The sequence below is a fragment of the Oenanthe melanoleuca genome, chromosome 2, assembly GCF_029582105.1.
Source record: "Oenanthe melanoleuca isolate GR-GAL-2019-014 chromosome 2, OMel1.0, whole genome shotgun sequence".
Lineage (NCBI taxonomy): Eukaryota > Metazoa > Chordata > Aves > Passeriformes > Muscicapidae > Oenanthe > Oenanthe melanoleuca.
The window spans coordinates 53,797,873-53,825,831 of NC_079335.1; the positions used below are offsets into that span (position 1 = coordinate 53,797,873).

General features: G+C 35.3%; 1 protein-coding gene across 2 annotated transcripts in view; it reads right to left on the bottom strand.

Moving 5' to 3' along the window:
* Window positions 1–1,724: 1,724 nt before the first annotated feature.
* CDH19 (cadherin 19) overlaps window positions 1,725–27,959 on the bottom strand; it is a 114,943-nt gene continuing 88,708 nt past the window's right edge. For both annotated transcript variants that reach the window (XM_056485542.1, XM_056485541.1), the window contains exons 8-12: window positions 26,709–26,845; window positions 18,839–18,960; window positions 9,572–9,689; window positions 7,373–7,624; window positions 1,725–5,072 (exon numbers count right to left, since the gene is read on the bottom strand). In XM_056485542.1, the coding sequence (XP_056341517.1) occupies window positions 4,579–5,072; window positions 7,373–7,624; window positions 9,572–9,689; window positions 18,839–18,960; window positions 26,709–26,845 (1,123 nt within the window). In that variant the 3' untranslated portion in view covers window positions 1,725–4,578. The remainder of the gene's footprint in view (window positions 5,073–7,372; window positions 7,625–9,571; window positions 9,690–18,838; window positions 18,961–26,708; window positions 26,846–27,959) is intronic.

Consider the following 27,959-nt stretch of genomic DNA (forward strand, 5'->3'; position numbering starts at 1 on the left):
GCAGTTTTCTATTTTTTGAGTACTATTTCTAGAGTGGATGATCTTTATTTTTGTCAATACATTTTAACTATTTTCTGTTTTTCTTTCTCCAGGGTCATCCAATTTTAGCTTATCTTTCAGGTGTCCTCACTATTAATAATGCGGATGTTTCTGACATTTTTAAGTCCAATTTACCAAATCAATATAATAAAAATTCCTTTTCCATCTCCCAAGCTACTAAAAAATGTGTTGAAGATATCCTCTTTAAAGTCTTTTTAGAGGAAATTCTAATGAGAGAGACTGATTTACTTACTAGATATATATAAAATATATATATATTCCTATGGGTAAGTCTGTATCTTTTAAAGCTTTAATGTAATAACTTTTGTAGTACCCATTTGGTCAGGTATGCAGACTTTATTCTCTCTACAAAACAAATCTATTTGTACCCCATAGATGGAGTAATACTTAAACTGTAAACTTTAATATTATGAAAGTATTATCTAAATAATAGTTAAAATGTATGGTGAATTAAGAGCCTTTGATATCATGTTCCAGTTTCAGCTATTTGACAGTTTTTTGACGCACCGATGTTTTGTAATTGTATTTATTAATTTTTGGTCTTTTTTAATCTTTGCTCTTTGTATGTCTTTGCTAGCACACATCTTGTGGAGTCCTATACATATTTCTGACTAATGCTATTATCTGTTTGCTGAAGGTAAGGTGTTTCATACTGATGTAAGCAGTCCCTCTGTATGCATGTTTTATCCTTCTGTACATTATTAGAGTGAAAGGTTACTGTTCCCTGCACTCCATGTATGAGGCAGAAGGCTGATACAGGATCATGTGTGAAGAATTTATCTTTTCCCAAACAAATACAAATGCAACCAATTTATTATTTTGGAATACGTTAACTTTTTTTTATAAACTATAATTCTTTTTATTTTTATTTATAATGCAGAGGTTTGCCAGTTTTCTGTTAGAAAAATGTTACAGACTTTACTAGTAGTTACTGTTTGTTTAATATAAATTCTATTCTATTTGTTCATAGTCTGAATCAAGGGTGAAATGCCTTCTTTTCCAGAATATAAAATCACATCAACTCCTTCAACTTCTGCTCCTTAGAGAGCATATGCTAGATCTGACTTTCAAGCATAAAATGCACACTGTCTTTCCAAACAAATTTTACCCTCATCTGACTGGGTGACCCCTTATAATTAAGAATGAGTGTTAAAACAACCAGATTTCCAATGCAGATTTTGGAAGCTAAGCTAGAAGTGTAATGACAATACCTGTGAGAAAAAATGCATTAGGAAAATTACGTGAACTGAAGACTAAGATTGTCCTCAATAATATGCATAATTTCTTCTCAGTGTTACGATAATAGAAAACCTGCATAGGAACATATAAAGTCAAAACCAAACTGGAGCTTTTTATTTTGGCTCCATTGATAAACAAAATCTATTTTTCCAGGCACAGCAGTTAGTCTGAAGCTGCAATATTCTATCAAGTGATTTGTATATTTTTTTTTAGCTTTAGACATCTGAATGCTAAGCATTTATTATATATACATAGTCTTAATTTCCTTGGTTTTTGTATAGCAAAAACCACAACACTCTGCATCCGTATGAGTGAGACTGAAACAGAAAGCCAATCTTTTGTCTGGTATTTCACCAGTTCTTAAACTCTTTCTTTACCAGGTTACAGAAAAAGACATCTGTAGGAATATCTCTTCAAAGCTTTCATATAGAAAAGTCGTGTCTATGATCATACTTCCTTCACCAGCAAATATTCCCTTATATTCCCTTGGGCAGGTCATGAACATTTGAATATTTATGTATCATCTGTCACCATACTTGCCCTCTTCAGTTCAGCCAATAACATAGTGAATTCTAGCTAGTAATCAAATTTTGAAAAATAAGGATAATGGAAGATTCGATTTGGAAAACCATGCCACAGTTTAATATATTTAATGATCGAAACCTCCAAATTAAAACTCCAAAATATTACTAATGGTTGCGATCTCTTATATGATTTTTTTTTCTTAGAATGTTTACTTCCTTCGCATAAGAAGAAAATTCTAAAAAGTCTTTCTCTGCACATTGTTCAGCAAACTTAAAGAAAGTATGAAGTTCCTAGATAAGTTCAGTTGTTCTTTTCTCACATGTGGAAATAAATTGACAAGGTTGGCTTAGGTTGAATACCAGGAACCTAATAAGGTGTGGTCCTGTAACAGCTAGGAATAAATACTTGTTTCAGAGTAAAACATGCCCTTTCTCTGTTATGCCAACATGATCTTTTTCAGATAAAGATCATTTAAGATCCATTGTAGACCATTATTCTTTTTCACATAGAAATTACTCACAATGTCCTACATGGGTTACAAAAACTATGGTAGTGGTATGCACTGCTTACAAAAATTATTTATTGTTAAAATACCTCACAGAGGTATTATAAACACAATGGTTTAGTGTTCAAGGCTATTTTCCCTCATAAATGGACAAAATCTCTGGATTGAGAAAGGATCAGACACTGTTATCCTTTTTGTACTAAATACAACCTGAAAGCACAAAGAACTCTCTTAAAGCCACTGGGACCATCTGTGGAATAAGGATTTGTTTAGGGTATAACCCATATAAATCTATGACCTAATCCTAAACATGTAGTTTTCACTATTGTCAACAACCAGTGGTGAATAGTTGTTCTCTCTTTCTCTGGTCTTTCCATGGAGAAAATTATTAATATGCAAAATATTTTCTCAAATAAAAGTAATTTTGCCACATCGGTTTGAATGCCATTGGCATAAAAGGTTAGAGTCATTAACACAATGTTTTTACTTGTGCGTCTTTTAAAGCTCATTTGTAGCTGCTCATTCACACTGGCAACCCACCATGAGACTGGCAAGAATCTTTTTTTCTTATGGAGCAGGTGCTGCTTCATCTGTACCTGCTCAGATGGCCACCCTGCCCCCTTAACCCCTACCCATAATTTTCCAGTTATGAATATAATGAACAATATTTCTGTGCTTACTTGATCTCACACTGAAAATCTCTCCAGATTTTCAAACACCTCCATGTTTTATTTTTAGTTACCAGGAATTTAAACTCTGCCCTGGCACTTTTCCACTTAGCCTACATACCTTGGTTTTCTTCAGTGAAGGCCAATTGTAGTAAACATTGCAGAATTTGTTTTTGGGACTGGTTTATCTCTTTGTTTCTTCCTTGTATTAGTTTTCCTGACTCTGTAATTCAGCTTCATTTACCTAAAATCTTACTTAGAAAAAGAAGAAAAAAAAATAAAGGAAAACAGAGAGAAATATTTTGCATAATTTGGTTTATCATGATGCCAGCTTTTAGGGGATTGAATCAGTTGATTGCAGGATATAATTTCTGTAAAATGAGCACTCAGTGAAAGAGAGGTGATTAAAATACAGGTCGGTTGTTTTTTCCAGACATACCATTTTGAAAACATTTGATGATCTAATTCCAAAATTGCTGCTGGGTAGTGGTATAAGCAAAGAAATCTTTTAAGATAGCTCTATATTTGTTATGGAACGATTGAAAAAAAATACTGTGTGAGATTAATTTTGAAATCTTACTTGAGTCTTAAGAATGATTCAGGATCATTGTCAAAGTGGATTAACATTTAAAGCATTTTATTATCTTATTATCTAATGTCGTACATAAAGTTTTATAACCACCAGTTTAGCATTTTAAAGATTTTTAATATTGTTATAATAAAACCGATGACTGCAGCTAATTTTATATTCCATAATAAAAAAAATAAATCTGTACTGGTAAATCAGTCATCCTTTCAACTCTTAATAAAAGGAAAAATGCCTGTATTTCAATAGCATTTTGTTCTAAGTGCAGTAATATATAATGTAGTCGATTGCAGTATTTAAGTTAAATATTGATTCTTTTTCCTATCTTATTTGCCAAATTAAATACTGGTTTACACATTTTCCAATAGCTTCATTAAAAACTAAAATGGCAGCAAATGCTTGCTGACGTTGTAATGGGTTTTTATTTTTATACTGATAGGAAAAGACATTTGTTTTAGTTTTATCATCTTAAGAACAATAAATAGATGATTTAATTCTGACAACAGTATTAGAATATCTAGGGTCTATTTTTTCATACAATTATATTTATATAATGAAGCATTATACAAATATGCATGTTTAACTTTGGTTAATGCATGTATTCAACTGCAACAGCAAAAGTCTGTCAGCTTTGGAAACCATTTAAAGCTTATGGATGACAGAATGTTTACAACATCCATTTATGGCTTCTATTCCTCCTATAGTAAAAGCAAGATCCAGATTTTCAGTATCCAGAAGAGGCTCTAGATATCCAAAGCAGCATAGTTTGTATTTAAGCACTTAGATAACCATAATTATAACCCTCCATCCCTTCATGTGGAAGCACCCCTCATGTGTTTTATCCTTTCAAGAGGTTTCCACATCCAGAACTTTCCATATTATAACTCTTGGGCTCTTATTTGTCATGTTTTAATGTAGGATGATCTCTCTTTTAAAAATCCGCAGTTGTGTTTAGTTGCTGAGACTTAGAAAAAAAAGAATATTTTGAAGAGTGCTTAATCCCCCCCAGTTCTATGGGAAGAGTACATGCCTGCAAGCTGTTTAAAGTGAGGTCCCCAGTCTGCAAGGTAGTCATAGCTCTGGTCCATGTCCGACGTGGCTGAACCCAGCGAGCTGAGGGATCCCGCCGAGGAGCCAGTCCCCTCAAACGCATAGGTCTGGAGTGAGTCATAGGGAGGAACGCTAGGATCTGTGTTTGCTTCTTCCAGCTTTTCTGAAATGAATTGCCTGAAGATTGCACTGTCTGGGCCAACCTGCAGAGACTGTCTGTAGAGGCTCTGGATCTCAGAGGCCACCTTCTTCCGAGGTTTGTGCGTCCGCACGACAGCGCGCGTCCTCAGTGCTGAAATATCAAAGGCTTCCGTGTCCTCCTCGCCCCCTCCTTCATCATCATAACTGACAACGTTCTCTCTGAATTCTTCCATCTTCTCTGAAAAGGGAGGCTTCTTCTTCTGCTGCTGCCTTATGGTTACAATTGCCAAAAAGAACACTGACAAAATAAAAATAAAAGAGGAGGGACAAGGGAAAAATTAAACAGAGCTTTGAATGTGCTTGGAAAGATTAAAAAAATTGCTTCTTATCTTAGTATCAATGCTGCTGCAAAGTGAAGCTATCTTAACAAATTTATAGAGCTGTAATTTTTATGGATTTTATGGTTTTGAGATGAGCAATGGGTGTGTTGGGAAAATGGCTACAAAGGGACTTATAAAAAAGGAGAAATAAATGGAGCAGGTCTTTAGGTAGATGCAAATTTGAAACTGATAGAAACACAGGTTATGATTTTTGAAAGTGCTTTTTTATCACATAATATATCCATTTTGCATTCAGAATTTAAATTCCTAATTTCTGTCAGTCTCTGTGATAAAAGCCCCATCAAGATCAAATGAAAAATGTGACAATGAGCAAAATATCCTCCTCACCTGGTTGAATCATTCAGTTCCATAGACTATGCAGAATGGTGTCCAACTATTTCTGTTGTGCTGGTTTGCAAATTTAAAGACTCACTAAATTCTGTGTAATTTTACTGTCAAGACCTAAGAATCAGATGATCTTATTTCTTTCACATGTGGAAAGTTTCTTAAATTTTCTTTTAAAGCATTATTTTTAAATCCCACGTATTTTCATTTTAAATGAATGATCCCTTTGAATTGGTCTATGATTTTCAGAGGGATTAATTATTTCAGTTTTAACTATATCTTGCTGCAGATCTGCTTAATAAGTATTTTGTGGAATGTAGTTTTTACTCAGGACATAAAATGATACAACTACAAATAATTACAGCATTTTACTCAATTTAAGAATATGAGGAATCTGAAGTAGTTCTTTTTTCTATCTATTTTAAATAAACTATTCTGTTTGCTTGGGAGATACCAACACAAGACTTGAAAGCACTGAAAACAAGAATTTCTACTATGTATTTACAAAGCAGATGATTTTAACTTTCCAAATGCTTTGCCTGATGAACTCTTCTGATAGTATACCTCCTACTTGAAAATTCGTTTTCAGAGATAAATGGCAAACTTATTATATATGCAACCTTATTATTTAATTTTAAATAATTACAAATATGCATTCAAAGAATTAAGGAATTTAAAACATGTGTGTTTATAAAGAGTCTAGTAGATAGTTTTTTTCTTCTTTTGAACGATTTATTTATCTATATCCCTACTTTGGCTTTTGTGATATGAATAGGCCCAATAGAGGTCATGGGTTTGTTCCACCTGGAGAGAGAACCTTTCTGCAAGAACCCAGGAAATCATTGATGACTAATTCCCCTGATGGCCTGGACAATGATACAGTATGCCTGATCCTTAGAGCCTGAAGTCAATAATACAAAGTGAACAGATTCAGATACACTGCAACCATCAAACAAAACTTGAAATGCACACTGACCTGTAAGCTTAAACTGACTAAAAGACATAAGGCAGATATATAAGCTCAGATTTAAATAAGACAATTTTGTAAGTGCAGGCAAACCTAGAAAAAGCAAATTCATTGCATGTTCCTATGTCCTCGATTGGAAACCAGGACATGGATGTAGGGGAACTAGTTCATCCCTGGGCTTTGCTATGGAGTCAAGAAATGGCTGGTGTCTAGAGCAGCCAGCCTTGGGTTGCTGGTTTGGCTTTCAGTTCTATTTGCCAGATGGTACTAGAAAAAATCCTGTGCATTTGAAACACTCTCAATCCCAGTTTTCACATCCAAATTCCCAAATGTGTTGGAGGTGAAGTTGGTGTCTCCTGAGAGGAAAAATGAGATGTCCAGCATTCGGAGAAAATGGTGTCTAGAGATGTAACCTTAATTGGCAGAGAAACTCCCTGTGTCTGAAGCTCTCTGACTGATTTTAGATTCCCTTTTTCTATTGTTCATAATTGATCTCATTTCTACATTTGCCATTCCTAAGGCAGATTGAGTAGGGTGCTACTTCTTTTAATGTATTCCTACACTAGCAAATTTTCTTGTATAATGCTGTCTTCAGCTCTACCTGTGATCAATACAGACTTTGAGCTCTGAAATCTTTATTATTGCAATGCCAGGAGAGTAAGGAGGACCATGACTCAATTAAAGCCCAACTTTTAGGAAATTGTGTTGGAATTCAAATTTTGCTGAAGTCTGGGAAGAGGAAGAGAGAAATTTTAGTTAAGAAAACAGGAAAAAAATGAAACATTTGCCTTATTTCTGTTTTCCCAATGGCCCAGTACCTCCATGCTTTGAGTCAATGGTCAATCTTTGTTTCTTAACCAACCCTCTTTAAAACGAAGCAAAGTAATTTTTCTTAGTCATACTTACCCAGGAATATTAATATACAAGCCAAAACAGCAACTAAAGCCTCTGTGCTGAGACCCAAGGAGTACATGAAAGCTCCATATCGACAGTATAAGATGTTAACTTCAGTGTCACAGTCGCAGACAGTGACAGTGAGAGTATTTGTGCTCGTCAGCGGTGGGATGCCATTATCTTGAATTAAGATTGGCAAGTAGAAAAAAAACTGCTCTTGCCTTCTGAAGCCACTTCTTCCTGTGAAAATGCCAGCTGTGTTATCTAGAAGATGAAATTGTTATGATGATGTGCATTTATATATTTTTCAACCACAACAATAATATTCAGTAGAATCTGACCTATTTAAAAGCAATGCTACTCTGCAAAGCTACATATTAAGAAAGTTAAAAAAGTAAAAGCAGGCACTGACATTTGGTGCATATTTTGGCAATGGTGAATAAATTGCATTTATTTTTGGTATAGATACTCCAGGGGCAATAATGAAATTTGACCGAGATGCTCTGGTTTTAATGTTCAGAGCTAAAGAAATTGAGATCTTTTTCAGTACCTGACACCTGTTCAGACTAATTAATTGGGTTTTAAAATGGTTCCATGTATCCAGCTGCTACCAAGCCAGAAGTTCACAGATAAAATATAGACAGTTTGCCAATCAAAAAGGTTAAAAAGTGTAGCTAGTCGCGCATAGTGAAAACAGGTGGTAAGGGAAAGAAGAGAAAGCAAGAAGAAAGTCCACTAAAATAGTCTTTTATTTCTTTCCCTGGCACAAGAACTGGAGCTAGCTGGATTTCTATCACCTAAAATAGCAAAAAGATTTAGATCCTTTCACTTTGCTTTGTATTTAACTATCAGTGTTTTAGAAATCTGTTCTGTAAAACATACAATAAACAGCTTAAATTTGTCCTGATGCATATCAATCAATTCCAGTAAGTAACTTAGCTTGTTGCAAAACAAAAGAGTCCTGTCTACATGCATGTGTAATGAAAAGAAGAAAAAGGATCCAGAAATATCTCCATGTCAGAATTTTTTCTCATGGCAGAGCAAAAAACTGCGTGTGTGCATATGTAGAAGTAGGGATAAAAAATGTTTATCTGTTCAATACATCTATACAAACAGTCTACTGAAATTAACTCCCTCACATATACGTTGTTCTAAGTTTCTGTCATAGTTCAGAAAGTAACTCTGATGAAATGGAGTTGAAATACTACAAATCTGCACTCTATTTTTCTCTCCCTTAGGGCTATCACAATTCAACCAGCCATTTCTGTTGAATAAGGCAGAAACAGACAGATTGAAATCTGATTGCATGGCATTTCAAAAAGTTTTTTTTCCTCATTAGTAGCCATCAAAAGGAACTGAATGGGTTGTTTTGTGCAAGGGTCTTGGGTTTGGGGCGGAAAGAGGAAAGGTGGGAAAGGCACTTGGCTTGTGCACAGTTTGACCTTATATAATGACTTATCTCTTCCTGGAAGGGAATGAGAGGTTAATGAAGATGGGAATTGAAATTCTTATTGACACATTGACTAACTTTGAAGATAATTGAGAAGCAGTTTGCCATTTAACGTATTTGGAACTTTCCAAAACTTATTTCCATTGATTTGTTCTCTTAGCCAGAACATTCAAATAATTAGCATGGTCAATAAGAACGATGTGTACTTTAGCTTAGTCTGAAGAAGCTTTTCTTTTTAGTCTCAGTAGACTGACTCTTGAAATTCCATGAGATATCTCACCTGTATTTCATCACAGTCTGGTTTTGCTTGATATTATATATTATTAAATAGGATTACATTCCTAGTTACCTGTTTTTATAATATTGGTCTAGCTGAATTTATGAAGTAAGAGTCCTTTATTTATATCAATCTTCTCTTTTTAATGATCTTATTTCTCAGGCAAATAATTTTAACAAGACAGTTGGAATTTACCACCATATTCAACATTAGGAAAATAATTTTTAAGGAATATCAGTGTATTTTTAATCTCAGCTGTTTTTCCTTGAAATAAAACTGCTTTTGCTGTTTATATTATTCACTTGAAAAGGAAAATAAACTCTTTGATACTGTAAAATTATTGTTTTGAAAAGGACCTCCAGACATGTTCAATTCTCATAATGAAAATTTCTATTTAAATGGAAAGTTTTAAGAAATTAAGAACCTGCTGGAAGCATGCATCTTCCATTAAGAAGGTCTTAGAGAGCTGCATGACTGACACTACCTTGATTGTCTTTGACAGTAAAATGTGAGCTGTTTGTGTCCTCCTGGGCCAATGAGAAATTAAAATGGTGACCTTCTCCTGAGTCATCTTGATCCACTGCACTGATGCTTTGAATTAGCTGGAAAAATAAGAGTACAGAGTTATTTAAGAATAAAAGAATTTCCTCATCCTTTAAAACAATAAAAAAGAAATAACAGGTCTGTTAAACTATTGATGTTGAAGGTGTGATCTGTGAACCTGTATTGAGCACTTAATATGCAAATATTCACCAAACACCCAAATAGGTTTCCTGAGACATATTCTGCAAGTACTCTGCTTTAAGTTTTCATCTATTTGAGACAGGCAGGCATTGAAATATTGAGAAACTGTAAAAGGTTTTCCAGATCAAAGAATCAGGAGCAAATAAAGTCTCCATAATGAAAAAAAAAAAACCATATAGAGAGTGTTTTACTCTTTTATTTTTTTTAGTCCAAGGTGAAGAGTCCACCATTCTACATTTGAAAAATCATTGAGTCCTCAAACACAGTGACATAATTCAACCGGTACATTGTAGCTTCAGTAAGTGACACACGTTGACAAGTTCACATGCTGAATTGTTGATTCTGGATATTATAACAGATTCATTATGTGTTGGATCAGGGCTGCAGGTATGGCAGTCTCAGAGCTTTTATTCAGTGCATCAACATCATTACAGGGTGAGACACAGGAGATGGTGAAAGCTCTCGCCATAACAACAGCCAAAATTCACTTTGTTACAAGGTCTTTTTGGATTTTTATCTAATGGGAGACTGTTAAAAGCTTACAGGCATTTGTTTAAGCCAATTACAAAAGTTACATGTGCACCTTGCTTTTAACAATGCTTGCTTGTTGTTGGCTTAAAAACAATGGATAGAGCTTCATTATTAAACTCACACTTTTCTATTATCTTGCCTAACATATTTTCTAAGGCCTATCTCTACACAGCTTAAAAACACAGCCTTATTGTTCAGTGTCCTTGCATATCTGTATTCTTGCATTCTTCTATTTTGAGTTTTGCTTCCACACAGCTTCTGAGAGTTTTCTACCTTTTCTATTTCCCACAATTATGGAAAATTTTGGCTGCTTTTTCTTAAGAAAACAAAATAGCCTTCATTTGGAAATATGTCAAACCAGACAGTCATTGAAAGATAAAATAAAAAATAACAACATTCAAAAGAATGTTTTTCATCTCTGTAAATAAACAACCACACAGTTAACATAATTAGCAATATTTCTGCTTAAAGAAAGTCTATATTTCTTATATTTGTGAGTAAATATTTAGTTATAAACATATATCAGTGAACATCCTTGCTGATCAGGAGGAAAGCAAACTGTTGGAAGTCCACCAATTTTCCACCAAGAAACCACCAAGGGTTGAATTTGAACTTGGGCTCTATTTTATCATGCCTTGTAGATATTTGTACCCAAGAGCTTGAATCCGCAACTGTCCTCAAACCACAGATCACCTGAATGATACAAATAGTGCTTTACAAGTGAAGCACCAAGTCAATGCTGCTTTCCATTTGTGCCTTTGAAAACTCTTTTCTGGGTTAAATCCTTTTTTAGTCGAAGATGTAGACCTTCATCGTGCATTCTTTTTCTTTTCAAGCAAGCCAAGTTTGATGAAATCATCATAGAAGAGTGCAAAAGTACAGCATGCACACCAAAACCTTTGTATTCTTAGCACTGTTCCTTCTTCATATGTGAATTTTTTTTTAAAATCTATATTTTCACTCTATGGAAAAATGAGATCCCTTGAATTTTTTTTTTTTTTTTTTTTTTTTTTGATTGCCATTAATGAGAGGAATAACCATTTTCAGGGATGTCATAGTGTACAAAGGAGAGACATTCTCAACGGATTTTTTTTTTTCCATCCTCAGATCTAACAAAACAGCTGAGGTGATGTAAATACAGCTATAAAAATGCAGGTCAAGGAATCAGTGAAGAGAAATTGACCGCTAACATTTCCTTAATTACAGTAGGCTTCATTTTTATAAGGAAATGTAGTTCTCAGAATATGATCAATATAAACTTCAATAGGGTACAAAATTAAATATCCAGTGTAAACTGTGAAGAAGGACACATTTTATAATATTTTGCCACCTACCTCAAAAAAACTAAAAAAGACCATACTGCTTTTCCTGCCAATTTGCAGGTTATATGTCCATGGAAGCAGATGAGATAAATCGTGGCATGGATGTAGTCCTGTCCTTAAAATTCAGGGTCTATTAAGGTATGCTAAATATGCAGTGTAATTTAATGATCTACAAAGACATATTAGCCACATTTAATTTGTTTTATTTTGTTCTGTTTTGGTTTTAGTTCAGTTATGTGGAAGAGAAAAATTACCTACTTGCATACCAAAAAAAAAAAAAAGGTGATTTCCATTCAACCATGTGTCACCAATGTCTTTTGAAAGCATATTTTTAGGAGTATATAATGTGTGAAAATCATAAAATTACTGCAGTTGTGAAATGGATACTGTTTTGCTATTTCATTATTGACTTCCATATTTTGCATACAGACTGTCTTTGTACATTTTAGTTATATCTGATTCAATCACTAACATTCTACGGAGAATGTGGCTAAGAGAAAAAAAAACAAAAACAAACCACTTTCCCTTGTTTTGATCTGTGCTACCCTGTTCTGCTCAAACCTAAGATTCCTATGATTGTTCTAGATATATTCTCATGCCTTGAAGGATTCACCTTAGCAGCAGAGGAAAATTTGGAACACAAGGACAGGGCAAATCTTTATTGTTTACTTCTCACCATATCACTTCCACTAAGATTCAACAAAGCCCACATAAATCTACAAAATATTCAGAGAGCAGTAAGTACTTCTGATTTTACTGACTCTGAAGGAAAAAAAAAAAATCACTCAGAGTAGAGGAAATCTCTTATTTTTTTCCAGTTTCCTAGGTTTTTGTAAATCTAATCTAGGAGATTCTAGCCTTTTACTAGGAAAACTGGCATCACATACATGAAAGCTGCACTTACTGCTTTTGTCTTAAGGGTTACAAACCTCCTGCATTTCAACATACAAACAAAGCAAATATTTGTCGCTTTCGCAAGGTTATGTCGGTTGTGTTGACATGGCTGAAATTTACTTGCTTTAGAAAATCTTATTTCAAGTATCTTTAATATAGAAGCTTTAAACATCCAGCAGTTAATTTAAAAATGGGTATTTCTTTAAAACGGAGATTCATTCACTTGATCCTTTTTGAAAAGCTGCTATAAGTTTATGATGGCTTTTGAGGACTTAAGAATGCAGTGAAATATCTCAAAGTGCTGCTGAAGAAGGAAGTTTCCATAAGATGAGCCACCACAAGCATAGATGGGAAACAAGAAGTGTGGATGTCAACCTGACCAGTATTCCAGGTGAGGCAACCATTACTGAAGAAGAATTGTACCCCAACCCTAGGCCTTGGGAGGCATTTGTTTGAGTTGTGGTGATCCCAGAAGAAAAAGTTCCAAGGAGTTATGGGATTGCTCATGTTGATGCCTTATATATATTCTTAACCCTCATTTTCCAGTTGATTGTCACCACTCCCAGTCCCTAGAATGTTCTCCCTTCCTTGTATCCCCATTGGCCCTCAACTGATGCCGTGTCCCACTCAGCCTACCCCACTGGACCCTACCTTCCCTTACCCCACCCCTGCACCACTTTCCCCTATACCCATTGGACCCTAACGTCAACTCCACCCCCTCTCTTGCCCCACATTTATACCCTGGACTTCCTGCATCTTGGTCTTCTACCACTGTCTCCTAAAAAGAACTTGTCCCCTTGGTTAGCATATTTGGATTTTTGGGCCTCTTCCCACGTTTACTTTCATTTTTATTAAAGTATTTTATGTTGCTAAGTTGTGGTTGTCGCACCACTCTTCTTTTATTTTTGACGCTATTGCCCTGATATCTGAGAAAGTATTGTTGGGGACTACCCTCAACCCCTGATAAGGAAGATATTTGTTTCAAGCCTAAATGGAGATGAAGGTTTGGAATATGCACTCTGGACAAAATTCCGCTGTGAGGACTTGTGATAGGTGTGGATGGGAACAGCAGGAGGATACCAGGCCTGGTTAAGTCAGATGTGAGCAATATATCTGAACTAAAATTCCTACCCTGGCAAACTGAAAGAGGAAGAAATTCCTTATGCACATGCCAGCCCCAGTGGTTGGAATGGTGTCTTGTAAATAAATAATTTATTGTGTTTGATTATCTCCTCAATAAAAAACTACGGATTATGGAGTAGTTGACTGCCAGGTAATCTTGATAATTTTTTTATATTTTTTGATAAATCTTCATCAAAGATTTATTTCTTCAAATCCAAATGGTCTTACTGAATTGGAATTATGGAGACATCCAGAGGGAGAGGTCAAAGCTTCTTTGTTACAACCCTTTCTGCTTCTATGAGCCTTCAACCAAGTTAAACTTCAGGCATAAATTGTCCATCTAAACAACAACTAGTACTCTTAATTTTGATGTGAGAGAACTCTGAGTGTAGGATTTTGAGTCCTTTGTGTGTTAGTCTCACCAATCCTATTAGAGAAATGGAGGGAATTGGAAACATATTTGCTACCTCTCTCTTTCCACTTCAGTTTCTTTGGTTTGTTTTCCACAAAACACCTTCAATAGGAGTTCTGCTGTGGATTATAGAATGTAAGAGACCTAATCACCTATTTCTTTTGGGAGTACAGAACTGGTTTTGATTAAATTGGCAGAAGTCTTATAAGCAGTAATATTTGTCTCAGTCTCATATTTATGATCATAGGAGTTTAGAGCAGGTAAAATAGTAAAGTGTTAATTACTATAGTCAGAACAGCATGTTCCAGGTAGACCTTTTGCCTCAAGACTCTGGTTGTCCTATTGACTGCTTCTGTTTTGAAAAGCAAATTGATGGTATGGAACTGATTTATCTAGGTCTACTGTAAATGTTTCTGCTCAACTATAAATAAAATTGCGGACTTATCTGCAAAGGATTAACAATTACAAAGCTCATGCCATGACACTGAGGTGCTATTTTATGTTTTCTCACACATGCTAATAAGCTTCTCCCACCTGTGCCATTCTGCTAAGAGATAATGTTGTGGAGTCATGGCCCACATAAAACAGAAAAAGGAATTTTCCATGGGTCACTGTGCCCACTGTTTCAACACATCACACGTCACACTCAGTGCATCTGCAGGTGTAGCTTAGTGTAAGGGTCTGTTGCATTATATGTTGCTTTCACAGCTTCATCATGTTTTTACACTCTGAAGGATGCATTCATTGTTGGGGTTTTTTTTTAAACTTATTTTCTTATCATTACTGCTCAGATGCTTTTTGTAAATGTTGAAGAAAACATGCAATATGAAATAATAAATTTTGTCTTACCTCTAACTTTTATTTCTCTACTAAGAATAATAATTTTGCATCATGATTTCTTAGAAAGGATCTGTTTTAGCTAACTACTCATTTTTAACATTAATCATATGCTCAGAGAATTTGTTTAAAGATTTCTTCTCTTTTCTTCTGTCAACATTTCATTATGTAGAGAATAGCAAATGAGTACTTTTCACTTTCACTGTAACTGATTATTATTTTATTATGTGCCACGTACTGAGTAAATAAATTTGTTTTTTTTATTTCTGACTCAAAGTTTCTGCATACTCAATCTAATAGAAATTGCTAAACAAGCTGCAATATCAAAGTCACTTCATATGTGATCCCCAATTAAAGGAACTCAGAATTACCACAATAAATATGTATTAGAGATGACAGCATTAATTCAGAACACAGGTATGTTCAGTATCTTCAGCTGAAATCAGCTTCCTCTCTGATAGGAAGAAGGATCAATATTCACAAGAGGGCTGAAATGACCATGCAGAGGTACATTCTCAATGGTCAGCTTGCTTGCATATACCATAAGGATTTTGATACAGACTACATCAAACGTTCAAGCTGCATCTTCCAGATGAGTTAATTTATGAATATCTTGAGAATTAAGCTTTTTTGAGATCCATTCTTGGTGAGATGTCTCTAGTGTTACCTTTGGAGTGGATTTGGTCATCTTGGTGTTTTGGCTATTCGTAAAGAATATTTCCTTTGAAGTTCAAAGGTTTATACTTACTGTACACACCTATAAATTGCTAATATAAAAAATAAGAGAACATTTTGGTCATCATTTAATGTGTTTACACTAAGTTACAAGGCCAAAAGGTCCAATCAAAAGGAAATCATGTGTTTGAATGCCTTATTAATATTGTTCTATTTTATATGACTATAACTACAGCTGTAGTGGGACAGAAGACTGTTTAACAATGCAACTTTCACATTCAATTCATTTGGAAAATGATTTATATACTGGTGGTGGTGCAGTGAAATTGTTTCCTCAATGTTTTAAAGAAAACTGCAGTTGTGGTGTAGTATACAGCTGACTTCTTTGTATAGGACAGTACTAAACTATAACATTAAATGGACAGTGAAAATTCCATTCAAAATGTCTAATAAACATGATGAATAGATTCAGTGTGATGCCAAAAACACCTATCTATCTTCTTTGCATTCATTTTTATTGTCAAATTTGGATTATAGTCCCACAGGCTGAAACCAAATTCTTTTGTTTGAATGACTTTTGGAGGCTAAGCTAAACATAGCTCTAACTCTCACAAAAACACCATACTTGTTGAAGGAGGGGCTTGAAGGTCAGCACTCAGCCAATAAAAGCAGACCAAGAATTTTCATAATCTTTCAGAAAATCTGAAACTTCAAAGCAAGCCCTCTTGTCTAGACTGAAACTATTATTAACTGTGCCTGAGTCTGGATGATTAGGACAACAGTTAGTATTACTCATTATGTGTTTTATATTCTATATCAAAAATCAGTGTACTCTTAGGCTATGTAAAAATAATTTAATTGTGACCTGACTCTAAGATACTTTTAAAGTAAACCAGGCTGACACCAAGATAAATTCTAGTTTGAATAAAAAAATTCATTTTTTAATAGTGTCTTTCCAACTGCAGTATGTTTTCTTCCTTTTCCCCTAAACACTGTAAACTCCTGCAAATATATTTTGGAATATGCCATGAAATTAGACACAAATGAGCTCAGATCAGGGAAATAAATGAATTGCAGAAGTGCAGAATATCTCTGAAAGCATTTCTCAGCACAGTGATTCCAGTTAAAAGGATAGACATACCTGCTTTAGAAACCAAAATGCTATAGTGCAACTATCTTTGATCTCAACTTAACATGCAAGTAGATCTTATACCTATTTGAAATTGATGGCAGAAATATGGTTAAGATAAAAAGGTATGTAATGTCCTGATTAAGTCCTCTAATTGTTTAAACTGATTATTCTGAAATGTAAATTTTCTTATTCAGTGGACAGCCAGGCCACTTACAAAATTGCATTTGAATCTTTTGTTTCTTATGAGAAAAATAAAGGATAATTTTTCTGTGAGTAAAAATTTTTAAAAAACATATATATTAATAACAGCAGAGAAGATACATCAGCTAAAAATTTTGTTTAAATCATAAACACTGAATAAAATATCATAAACTCTGACTGTGATAATTATGCACTTCAGTAACAGTTTCCTGTTGTTCTTCCTAAGATGATTTGTTAATGAGAAAATTATTTAGCATTACTGTCACAGTCAAACCAGGCTAAACTAAAGATTCCTGTAACTCTCAAAAACCTATAACAATGAAAGAAATGAAAAAACCCCAAAAACAAAAATAACATTATGCCTTTCTGTAAGCTGAGAACAACATCACGTTCATCCGTCATTAATATATTGCAATGTCGAAGAAGAATTACTCAGTGTACTATACTTAAACAATTTATTATTATTGTTAACACTGCTATTCTTTACAGAAGTGTTTTATCCAGATTCTGATTCTCAGAATACTTAATATATATATATATCTGTAATTGATATTGAATAATAGGTACTGATGGGTTAGCATCAGATAATATTTATCAGTAGGTAACCATGGAATACTAAAAACCCCAAGAAATAAATCACCTGGGTTTTTATCTTGTAGGCAAGTCCAAAACATGGATAATGAACATCCATATTATAAGCATCCACATTTAATTCATGGTGTCTTGAAGCCAAGGAACATAAAGTGCAGTTGATTTAATGCTGCACTTTTATCTGTCAATGAGATATCCGAAGACCAATAGAAATGGCTTGCTCCAAATACCTTCTAAATGGAGGTAGCCTTTGCAGACAGGGAGATTTCCAAATGCAGATCAAACAAAGTTGTTGTTGATAGAAAAACATATAAATGGATGCAAAAGCCAATTAAGAGGTTGCATAAGCAACAGGAAAATCTTTATTTAACTGCAGACTAATCAAGGTCAAAGTAAATCAATATGGCATAAAAAGACAGGTTTTTTTGATTCAGAGATCAGCTTAACAAAATATTTTAGCAAAACCATCATAGATATCCCAAAGGTCTTTTTCTAAATGTCCAAATAATGCTTTAGAGTGATTTTCCTCTTTATAGATTTTTTTTGTTTGTTTGGTTGAGATTTTTTGATTTCTTGTTTATTTTGTATATTTTTCTTTAAAAGGACCCAAACCGAAACAAAAAAGAAAACAAAAAACAAACTAACTTTGAACAGCCTGGAGTTTATTTTTACTGGAGGAAAATAGAAAGACAGCAGTGTACCTGGGAATTGGGGAAGCTGATTGATGATGCCTTATTCATGTGGATACCAAGTAGGAAATGCAAAATAACCCCCTGGGAAGATGTTAAATATAACAAAAGCTTAAGCTCCCAGCTAGAAAAGGTGTAAGGGCTGAGTCTTAAAACATATTCAGTCTTGCACTGAACTAGTCAGGGTTTGAATTCAGCTCACAGTAAGTCCTTCCTAACTGAAGGACACAATGAATCTGGTTTGAAATTGGTCTCAGCCTGGTTCTTATGCTATTGCTAAAGTTACTGGACACAGTTTTTTCATCTGCGACCTTAATATGAAGCAGTTTTGTGCCCTATATTTTTTCAGAAGTTTCTGTCTGCACTTTTTTACTTTTATTTAAAAACAAACAAGACACACAAATTTTGTTTTAAAGGGGAGACAAAACCATATCAATGCAATGAAATTTAAATTTCATAGTATGTATGTATCGACAGAACTAATTTTGGAAATAGAAAAAATGCAGTCTGTACTCACAGAACTGAAAGAGTCAATGCTAAACATCTCAGACCAAATCTTCTTTGTAGTGAGAAAAATGATGACAAACAACTTCTTGCTCACCTGTCCAGAAACTGCATTTTCACAAACAAATGTTTCATAATCCTTAGGGAATTCTGGTGCATTATCATTTACATCGAGGACTTGGACATACACATTTGCTTCTGAAATTTTTTCAGGATTTCCTGATGGTTAAAAAAAGACAGAAATAAAAAAGTTAAAAATAATCTACTACATATTTTAAACTAATGTAAACATTAGAAAATTTTACCTATATTCTGCAGAGAAGAAAATAATCACACAAACCTATAGACATATTTTTATACTTTTATAATAATATAGTACCATTATAATAATATGCCTTGAAATAAGATATTTCATGTAAAATTTTGTATTTGGTCATGCTTTTTTTTACCCAATCTGTAACTGATTTAAATGTAAAAAATTAAAACCTGATCAGGAAAAATTAAATAATGTTTTGTTGATGAAGATAAATTTACTGTAGTAGCCATAAGGTTATGTGGTAGGAGAGTGCCAACTCTCCTAAGAAAGGACCTTTTCAAGTGCAAGAGTAGTTTATAAGACAAAGAAGAAGCCATAAACAAGAACATACTGGAACAAAAATCTGAGGGACAAGTGATAAATAGAGGGGATGATGGAGACCTACCCTGGTCAGACATACTAATTGATGTGAGCATGTGGAAGTGTGAGAATGGTTTTTTCCATCAGATCAGTGGCCTTAACAATTGATAAATCAATGGAGAAAAAGGAGAAAACAGACTCAAAACATACCAAGACACAGATCTGACAAAACAAACACAGAGGCTATGGCAAGAAACAAACCTAATAATAATTTAGGGGCTATCCAGAAACCACAGGACAACAATTCCAGCTAGATCAACTTGGACCTTATAACTGGCAAGATTTTAAAGAGGTACCCCAGATCTGGGTAAATGGGGACTCAGTGGAAATACACAGACCCATAGGAAACATGCAGAGAGGAACAAAGAGAGCTCAGCTAGAAAAGGGTATACAAAGGGCTGGTTGTGTGCAAAACAGGGCCAGTTAGTGAATTAGGCTGAGCCTAGCACCTGATCACCAGTTTGACTTATCAACTTACATCTTTGTAATAAATATTTTTTTAGACATGTCTCTGCATAATTTCACTCCATCTCTCTCTGCATATGTATGTGTGCTGCAAGCACTAAGTAGCAGCCACTGGTGTAGCTGTAGCATATGTGTGAATGAAAATTTATTCCAGATACTGGAGTGGGACAGGGCTCTGTGATGCCAGCTACTGACTCGGGAGCACAGGGGACAATTGTCTGTGTCCTCCTCAGACTTGGCACACATGGGCTTTGTGTAGGTTTTTACTGAGAAACTTTAAACTGCACTCTACAGTGATTAGGGGTCCCTGGGTCTTGGAGAGATGCTCAGGAAGTCCACCCTTAGGGGGGACCTGAAAATGTGGGATGCATGAGGGATTAGTGTGTGAGTTCTGTGAGTCTGCCAGCAAGAATCAAGTGTGCACTAGCTGATGAGTTGGGGACCCATGGATTAGATAACAGGACTTGGGATACAGGAAGGGGTGTTGGGCAAACAGAAGTGGGTGCTGAAGGGCTCCATGAGTGAGTGTGTGCTTGAGAACCAGGAGAGTGTTGTGCATGTGTATATATGTCTGCATCAATGATCTTCTGCCTGCCCAGAAGAAGAGGGGAGTGGGCTGCCTGTGCACATGGTCAATGGGAATCCTGTATGTAGGAGCTGCTGGAGGCAAAGCCTTGTCTGTGTCAGTGACTGACCTTGTCAGTGCCCTCATTGTGAGTCTCTGGAACACGTGCTCAGCTGTGCTACTGGCTGAGCCTGCAAACAGGTCAGCAACATTCCTGAGCCTGGGCATGGGTCTTGGATCCCAGGCCCTGGGAGGGGTTACAGTGGCTGAGCAGGAGAGTCATGCTAGGGTGCTGGAAGAGCTGGCTGCACTCTTACAACACTTAACACCGTGGTTACCATAAATGATTGGTCACACTCATTCCTTTAACAAATTCTGTTACTCCACTTCTTAAATATTTTCAAATCTTGAAGCTTTGGGAGAAAAATTCAAAAACATTTACATTTTAAAAATATTTCTGCCATTTCTAGACGTGGAGAATTCGCAGTGGATACTGACAACCCACCCTAGCCAAGGCAGAAATCTCAGACTCAATTTGGAAAAACAGAGCTCTTCTATCCACTGCACTGCACACTCATATGTACAAAGAAGTGTGACTTTGCTCAGACATATCTAAGGCATTACTGCTGACAGGCTTCATAGACTGAGTGTTTGGTTTTGGTATTGTATTTTTCTTCCAGGAATCATCTACATTACAGGTTTAGTTCTAAGGTTTAGTACTCACAGAAGACATATTGTTTCTGCTGCTCAAAGATACTTTACTGCAGTGACTTGAGATATAAAAAATATGTCAGTACATCTTATTCCTGTATGTAAAGGAAAATTAATAATACAAGGCATTTCTCCTGCATTTACTGCCTTTACACAAGGTTCTACAGCTAAAACTACCTCAGATAAGGAAAAGCAATGATATATGAGTATCATAGTACAAAAGTTGCATGTAGACTAGGCTAGAAAAACTAATTTTTTATGAAATGAGAATGTTTATAAGCATGTTATCTGAAAAAAAGGCAACAGATACAGCAGGTACAGCATTCTCCTTGAGAAACTGGCAGCTCGTAGCTTGGACAGGTGCACTGCTCTCTGGGGTAAAACTGACTGGATATCCAAGCTTGTAGAGCAGTGGTGACTGGAGTTAAGTTCAGTTGTTGGCCTGTAACAAGTGGTGTTCCCAGAGATCAATACTGGGGCCAGTTCTGTTTAATATGTTTGTCAATGAACTGAATGAGAGGACGGAGCACACTCTCAGTCAGTTTGCACATGACACCAAGCTGGGCAGGAGTCATCTGTTGGAGGGAAGGAAGGTTGTGCAGAGGGATCTGGACAGGCTGGATTTATGGGTTAAGGCCAATTGTATGAGTTTCAGCAAGGCCAAGTGCCAGGTTCTGCACTTAGGTCATAACAACCCAAAGCAGAGTAACTTGCTTCAGGAAGAGTGGCTGGAAAACTCCCCAAGGGGAAATGACCTGGGTCTGCTGGTCAACCACAGCTGAACCTGAGCCAGCTTGTGTCCAGGTGGCCAAGGACTGGCTGAGGGAGCTGGGATTGTTTAGCCTGGAGAAGAGGAGGCTCAGGTGAGAACTTAATCACTCTGAAACTACCTGGAAAGAGATTGCAGGGAGCTGGGGATTGGTCTGTTTTCCCAAGTAAGAAGTGATGTTGTCCCAGTGGAAGTTTATATTGGATATTAGGAGAATGTTCTTGGAAAAGGTTGTCTAGCATGGGAATAGGATGCCCAGGGAAGTGGTTGGGTCACCAGTCTTGAAGGCATCTGTAGTGCCAGATACAGATCAGGCAGTAGGCACATGGTTTAGTGGTGCACTTAGCAGCTCATGGTTGTATTATCAGTTCCTTATCAGTTCCTTCCAAACCAAACTACTCTTTAATTCTTTGATTCAATATTGGATACCTCTTGAAAGTCCTTTACCTATCAGCACATTGAATCCTGACTTATACAGCATAGTTTTAGGAAATGTCTGCTTCCCCACAATGTAATTTATTATTCTTGTAGGTAAAAAGTTCCTCTGCAATAACAATGCTCACATTAACATGGATGTGTTGTTGGGTAATGAAAATGTTTTTCCAATTATTACAGTAATCTTAAAATATTCCAGTAATACTGAACATTTTTCATACTAAATATCTGTCAATATATCACTCACCTATACCTAAACGAAGATTACATCAATAATTATAGTTGAAATATGTCTCCTATTCAGTGCTAGTGTTATTGCATCTGACCTGTTCAGAAGTTCTTAAGGCATTAATTTAAATTAGTCAAATGCACCTTTAGGAAAAAACCAAAGTGTATTCCTCTCTGCTGCTTTCCTAACTACATCAGTTTGGTTAGTTCTTACATTCCTTTTCTTATTGTATAATACACTAGTTGTTTGGAACAAACTTTGTTTTCTCAGATCTTATGGAATCTATGCTGATAGCTTTGAGTCTTTTGCTGAAGGAAATGGCAGCAAAAGCAAGTACCATAGAGATAAAGGCATAGATAGTTTGCAGTTTCACATTTCTATTCCTCCTGTGGAGTTATTACATCTGTGCTAATTTATCAAACCTTGTGATTTATCAGAATCATTTCAAAAATACTTCTTTGTGGGATGACTTTTCTCCTGTTCAATCAAACATCCATAATAATAGAGTAGTGCTCAACCTCTGTTAGATAAACACAAAAAGTAGCATATATCCTTTTTAGAAATAATACCAAGGATGTAGGAGTTAGTTTAATTCTTTTACAAGTCAGAACTGGATGTGTAGGGCAGAGATTTGACTACATTGTCTTTTAAAAGAAAGCTTTGTGATCTTTAATACAAAGCAGGGAATACCTTTGGTGGCTTCAGTTGTATAAAAAGTGGCACAGGAAGGACCCAGATAGTTTTTGCCTCTTCTTACCTTGTTTATTTGTAAGATTCCTATATTATATGAACTATATGGCTTTAAAGCTTACTCTTTGCTTGCACAAAGCATTTAGATAGCCCATTGTTGCAATCACACCTGTATCACCTGTATTCTTTCACTAAAAGGTTGGAGGTTTGTTGTCGGGGTTTTTTTTTTTTTGTTGGTTTTTTGGTTTTGGTTTTTTTTTTTTTTTTTTTGGTTTTGGTTTTTTTTTTTTTTTTTTTTTGAGAGATGTAGGGGGATTTTGTAATAGCCTTGTTTCTAATTCTTTAATATATTTGGGTTGTAGAGTCATAGCTGCCTTGGTGAGATTATATTTTTTTCCTTAGCAAAGGGTTAAATGACAAGGAAGAGCATTTCTCTCACTACTGTATGTATGGAAGTTTTTAACAATATGAAATTTTTTTTTTTCTGAAACACAGCTGTTTTGTTTTGGGTGGGAGAAACACATTACAAAGCCACACTTGAAATCAATATCTTGTGAATATTTAATGACAGTTTTGGTGAAGCAGAGGTACTGCATTGGTTGCACTTTGAAGAGAAGGTAGGCAACATGTACTTTGTCTTTTATCCCCTACACAGGAAAATTATTGAATGTCAGAATGTGAATTCAGCTAATGTACCCATATCCTACATTATCTAAATAGCTCCTGATTAGCAGAAAATTTCTTTGCCACAATCTCTAAGAGAGAGATCAGGACTTGAAAAACAAGGACTAAGAGATCAGGATGTCAAGGGCAACAGGCTGGATCAGTGTGAAATTTAATTGCTAGAGACACATATTAGTAGCTTGAAAAGCAAAGCAATGACCCATTCTAGACACAAAACAGAATTCAGTATTTGTAGGGGATTAAAGAAAGTTTACATCAGCCAGTAAACATAAACTTGTAATGATAATACTAATACTAGCACTACTACTAACCAAAAATGTTATATTTATTATTTATATTTTTATAGAATGATCATAATTTATGCTAAGGCAAATTTCTTCACTGCCTAAAGAAATGAACATAAATAATTTTTTAAGAAAGGACTACTCCAAAAAGTTAAAAGTTTATTAACAAAAATATGTGTGACCAAGGAAGAGATACGTATTAAAGTTAGAGTTAAATATTAGAGTTAAATATTAAATTGATATTATCCATACTGAAATAAAGAACTTCAGTCCTGTATCCAAGTCTGGAGACCCCTGTGAAAGGACACATACAAGGCACAGTGGTAAAATGACTCCTGTCTGTTGTGGTTAATTTTGTTGTGACTTACAGTATCAAGTAAAACTGATCACAGAATCATAGATAATTGAGGTTGGAAAAGACCTCAATTAATCAAGTTCAAATGTTAACCAAACACTGCCATGTTCACCACTAAACCATGACACCAGGTATCACATCCACAGGGTTTTTTAACACTTCCAGGGAAAGTGATTAATTTACTTCCCTAGGAAACTTATTCCAATGCTAGATAACCCTTTTCCAGGGAAAAATTTTACTAGTATCTAATTAAACTTCCCCTAGTGCAACTTGAGGCCTTTTCCTCTCATCCTCTTACTTGTTATGTGGCAGAAAAAACAGAATAATAACCTTCCATAGCCCAGCTTGGTGCCATAAGTAAACTGGCTGATAGTGCTCTCAATCCAATCCAGATTATTTGTAAAACACATTGAACAGAACTGACCCCAGTACTGAGCTTAGGGGAAAGACAGTACTGACTGTCAGCCAGTTGGATAATAATGATTTAAGGATTTCTTGCTCCTAGAAAGGATTAGAATGAAGTTGTTTGTGCTTCAGCCTTATACTTAGCACAAGTTTCTTACAGCCAAAAGTTTTGTATAGTGTGTGAATGTCAGGGCAACAACAGGCTCCTAGGGAGGTTGCTGTTGTAATGCAGTTTCCATCTGTGGCTAAGGTACAATGCATATCTTATTTGGATGAGCTCTAATGGCATTTTGATTTGGCTTCAGTGGAGCCACAGTGTCATCCACCAAATGTCTGATGCACACAGTACATGTTATGACTATATTTCAGGGAATAATATGCTGCTAGCTCCTGATAAAAATCCTTTCAAGTATGCCCAGACCAAGATGACCTAACTTCAGCTCTTTAGAACATATTATAGACAGTGACCTTATCATCATTAAAGAAATAAAGCATAAGAATTTGAACATAATGAGGTCACAGTTTCTCTACAATAACTTTCATTACTGTGAAAGTCTCACTTCCTTTTGCTGCAGGAGACAGTTATTCATTTGTAACATTTGCTTCTCTCCTGTTTTATTGTTTAACTAAACAGAAAAGTGTTGGCCAAGGTTATCCTGCTGTGTTTCCATAGCGCTGTTCGAGACATGCCAGAGATCAAATTTGCCAACACCTGTCATCTCCCCAACAACATGAGAATGAAATTCGTGCTGAAAAACTCAGAGAGAAGCTGAAAAGGAAGATAGTACCATCAATTCCTAAATACAAGTTAAAGACTTCAGTGAAAATTGATATTGACTATCCTATAGTAAACTTCTAGTAGCAATGTTCTACAGAGAAGGCTCCCTTTTGGGAACAGTGCAATTTAAAAATATATGTTTAAAGTGGTTGTAGCAATAAATGGCATTTAACTGAGACTGAGGAGTAAAGAACAAGTGCTAAGAATATTTGGCAAAGTCTGTCTGATTTATTGATTTTACTCTAGTTTCATATGGTTTTCCTTCTTCCTGAGGATGAATGGGATTAGTTTTTAAATAATAACCCAGTAATCTTGTTAAACTGCCTTATAAATCAGGGGCTGTTAAATTTCTAGTGTTCTCCCAGATTTAGGGCAACCAGATCACCAAAAACACAAACAGAGGTAATTTGCATTTGACTTTCAAACAAAATTGACAGGTGGAATCTATATAAAGAGTGCTTCAAGGCTTTAATTGTCACTGAATAGACATCTAGGTGATTTAGGCCTTAACATTCACAATTAATTTGAGCCACAGGTTTCTGATTGGTGTTAAATTAGACCCTGGCTAATTTCACACCAGTCAAAAATCTGGTGTGAAATTAACCAGGGTCTAATTTAACATAAGATCTTGCACTGCAGGAGCAATTCTTATGCTTCAGTGTAACTTGAAAGCGTTACACTCTTGATCCTATTACAGTTTCTTTTTTCATAAGGTCATCTTTTATGAAAAAGCACGGGACCTTGGAGCTCAAATACATTCCACTTCTATTTAACTAATCATTTTAATAATGCTCCTTAGTGTAGCAAGCAACAGTAATATAATCAGAAAGAAGAATGTACTCTCCTCTTAAAAGAAGGCACATACAGAGGATAATTACAGTTCACAGTGTAAAAACCCCATTCCTTAAATTTCTTACTCACTTGTTTCTGTGGCTGTAACAGTTATATTGTGCCAAGAAGCTATCTCTCGGTCCAGAGGTTCAGTGGTAATGATTGCTCCATTGTGTTCACTGATGCTGAACAGTCTCTTTAAAACTGTGCTGTGGACAATAGAGTACCTGCACCAAAAAAGGGAAAGACATTCCCTAGTACTGAAATGTACCATCAGAGGCAAGGACCTAGAAAGCTATTGTCAGCTGAGAAAACAGAGCTGTGCATATATGCATATAAATGTGTGCTGCAACAACTTCAACATGAAAAATGTACTCTTATAAACATTTAAAATTCACTGCCACCAAGATCAAAGCTCTTCTTTTTAGAAAACTAAATATGTCTCAGATCTATATTAATGTGAACTGAATCTGAAATGCATTATTCATTCTTACTTCTAAGTCAGTCTCACAGCAGGTGAATGACTTTACTGAAAAGAAACAGCAAAATTGCCACTTGTGAAATGAATAACACCAACATCTAAGTGGAGGTACAATGGCAAATCTGTTTTATCATTGTTGACATGCTCTGATGCCAAGGGAATGGGCATTATAAAGACAGACATCTGTAATGAGGTGACACTAAGGCAGACTGCAAAATCCTATTGCAGGAGATGATTGCAGAGTCCTGGTGGTTGCTGAAAAGTCTCCTGGTGCTGAGGACATGTACATGTGCACATACATGTACCCATGCCACTCAAGTTGTTAAAGTCTAACCACTTGTTGCAGGACAAAGAAGAACTGAAATAGCAACCAAAGATATTGGTTCAAGTGGAAAAAATATTTACTGATGTTTTTAATGGCCTAAAAAGCAAGAAGACTGCATGATGCAGTTGCTAATAAAGATTATTTCATGGAAATAAAACCTGTTTGAATAGTTGAATGATTCTTTCCACTCCAATTTGGAATGCCCACATGCAAATATTCCTTTTTATTGTAACTTTAATTCTGCTTGACAAAGCCTTTCTGTTTCCTGTTGACACTTCAGACTGCAGCTCAGACAACTTGTCAGGTGTTAAATGACTCTCTAACTTGTTATTTATAGCTACATTTTGTCTCTTTCAAAAATCAGTAAGAAGATAAATTGAAGAACCAGCACAATACTATAATTAAAAGTTCTTATAATTTGAACCGAAGTTTGGATACTTATAAATTTTATTTAAAGATATTTATAATTTTTCTGCATAGTTATTTTGTTTTGTTTGAGCATTTTTGATAATGTGATTCTTGATAAACATTTTCC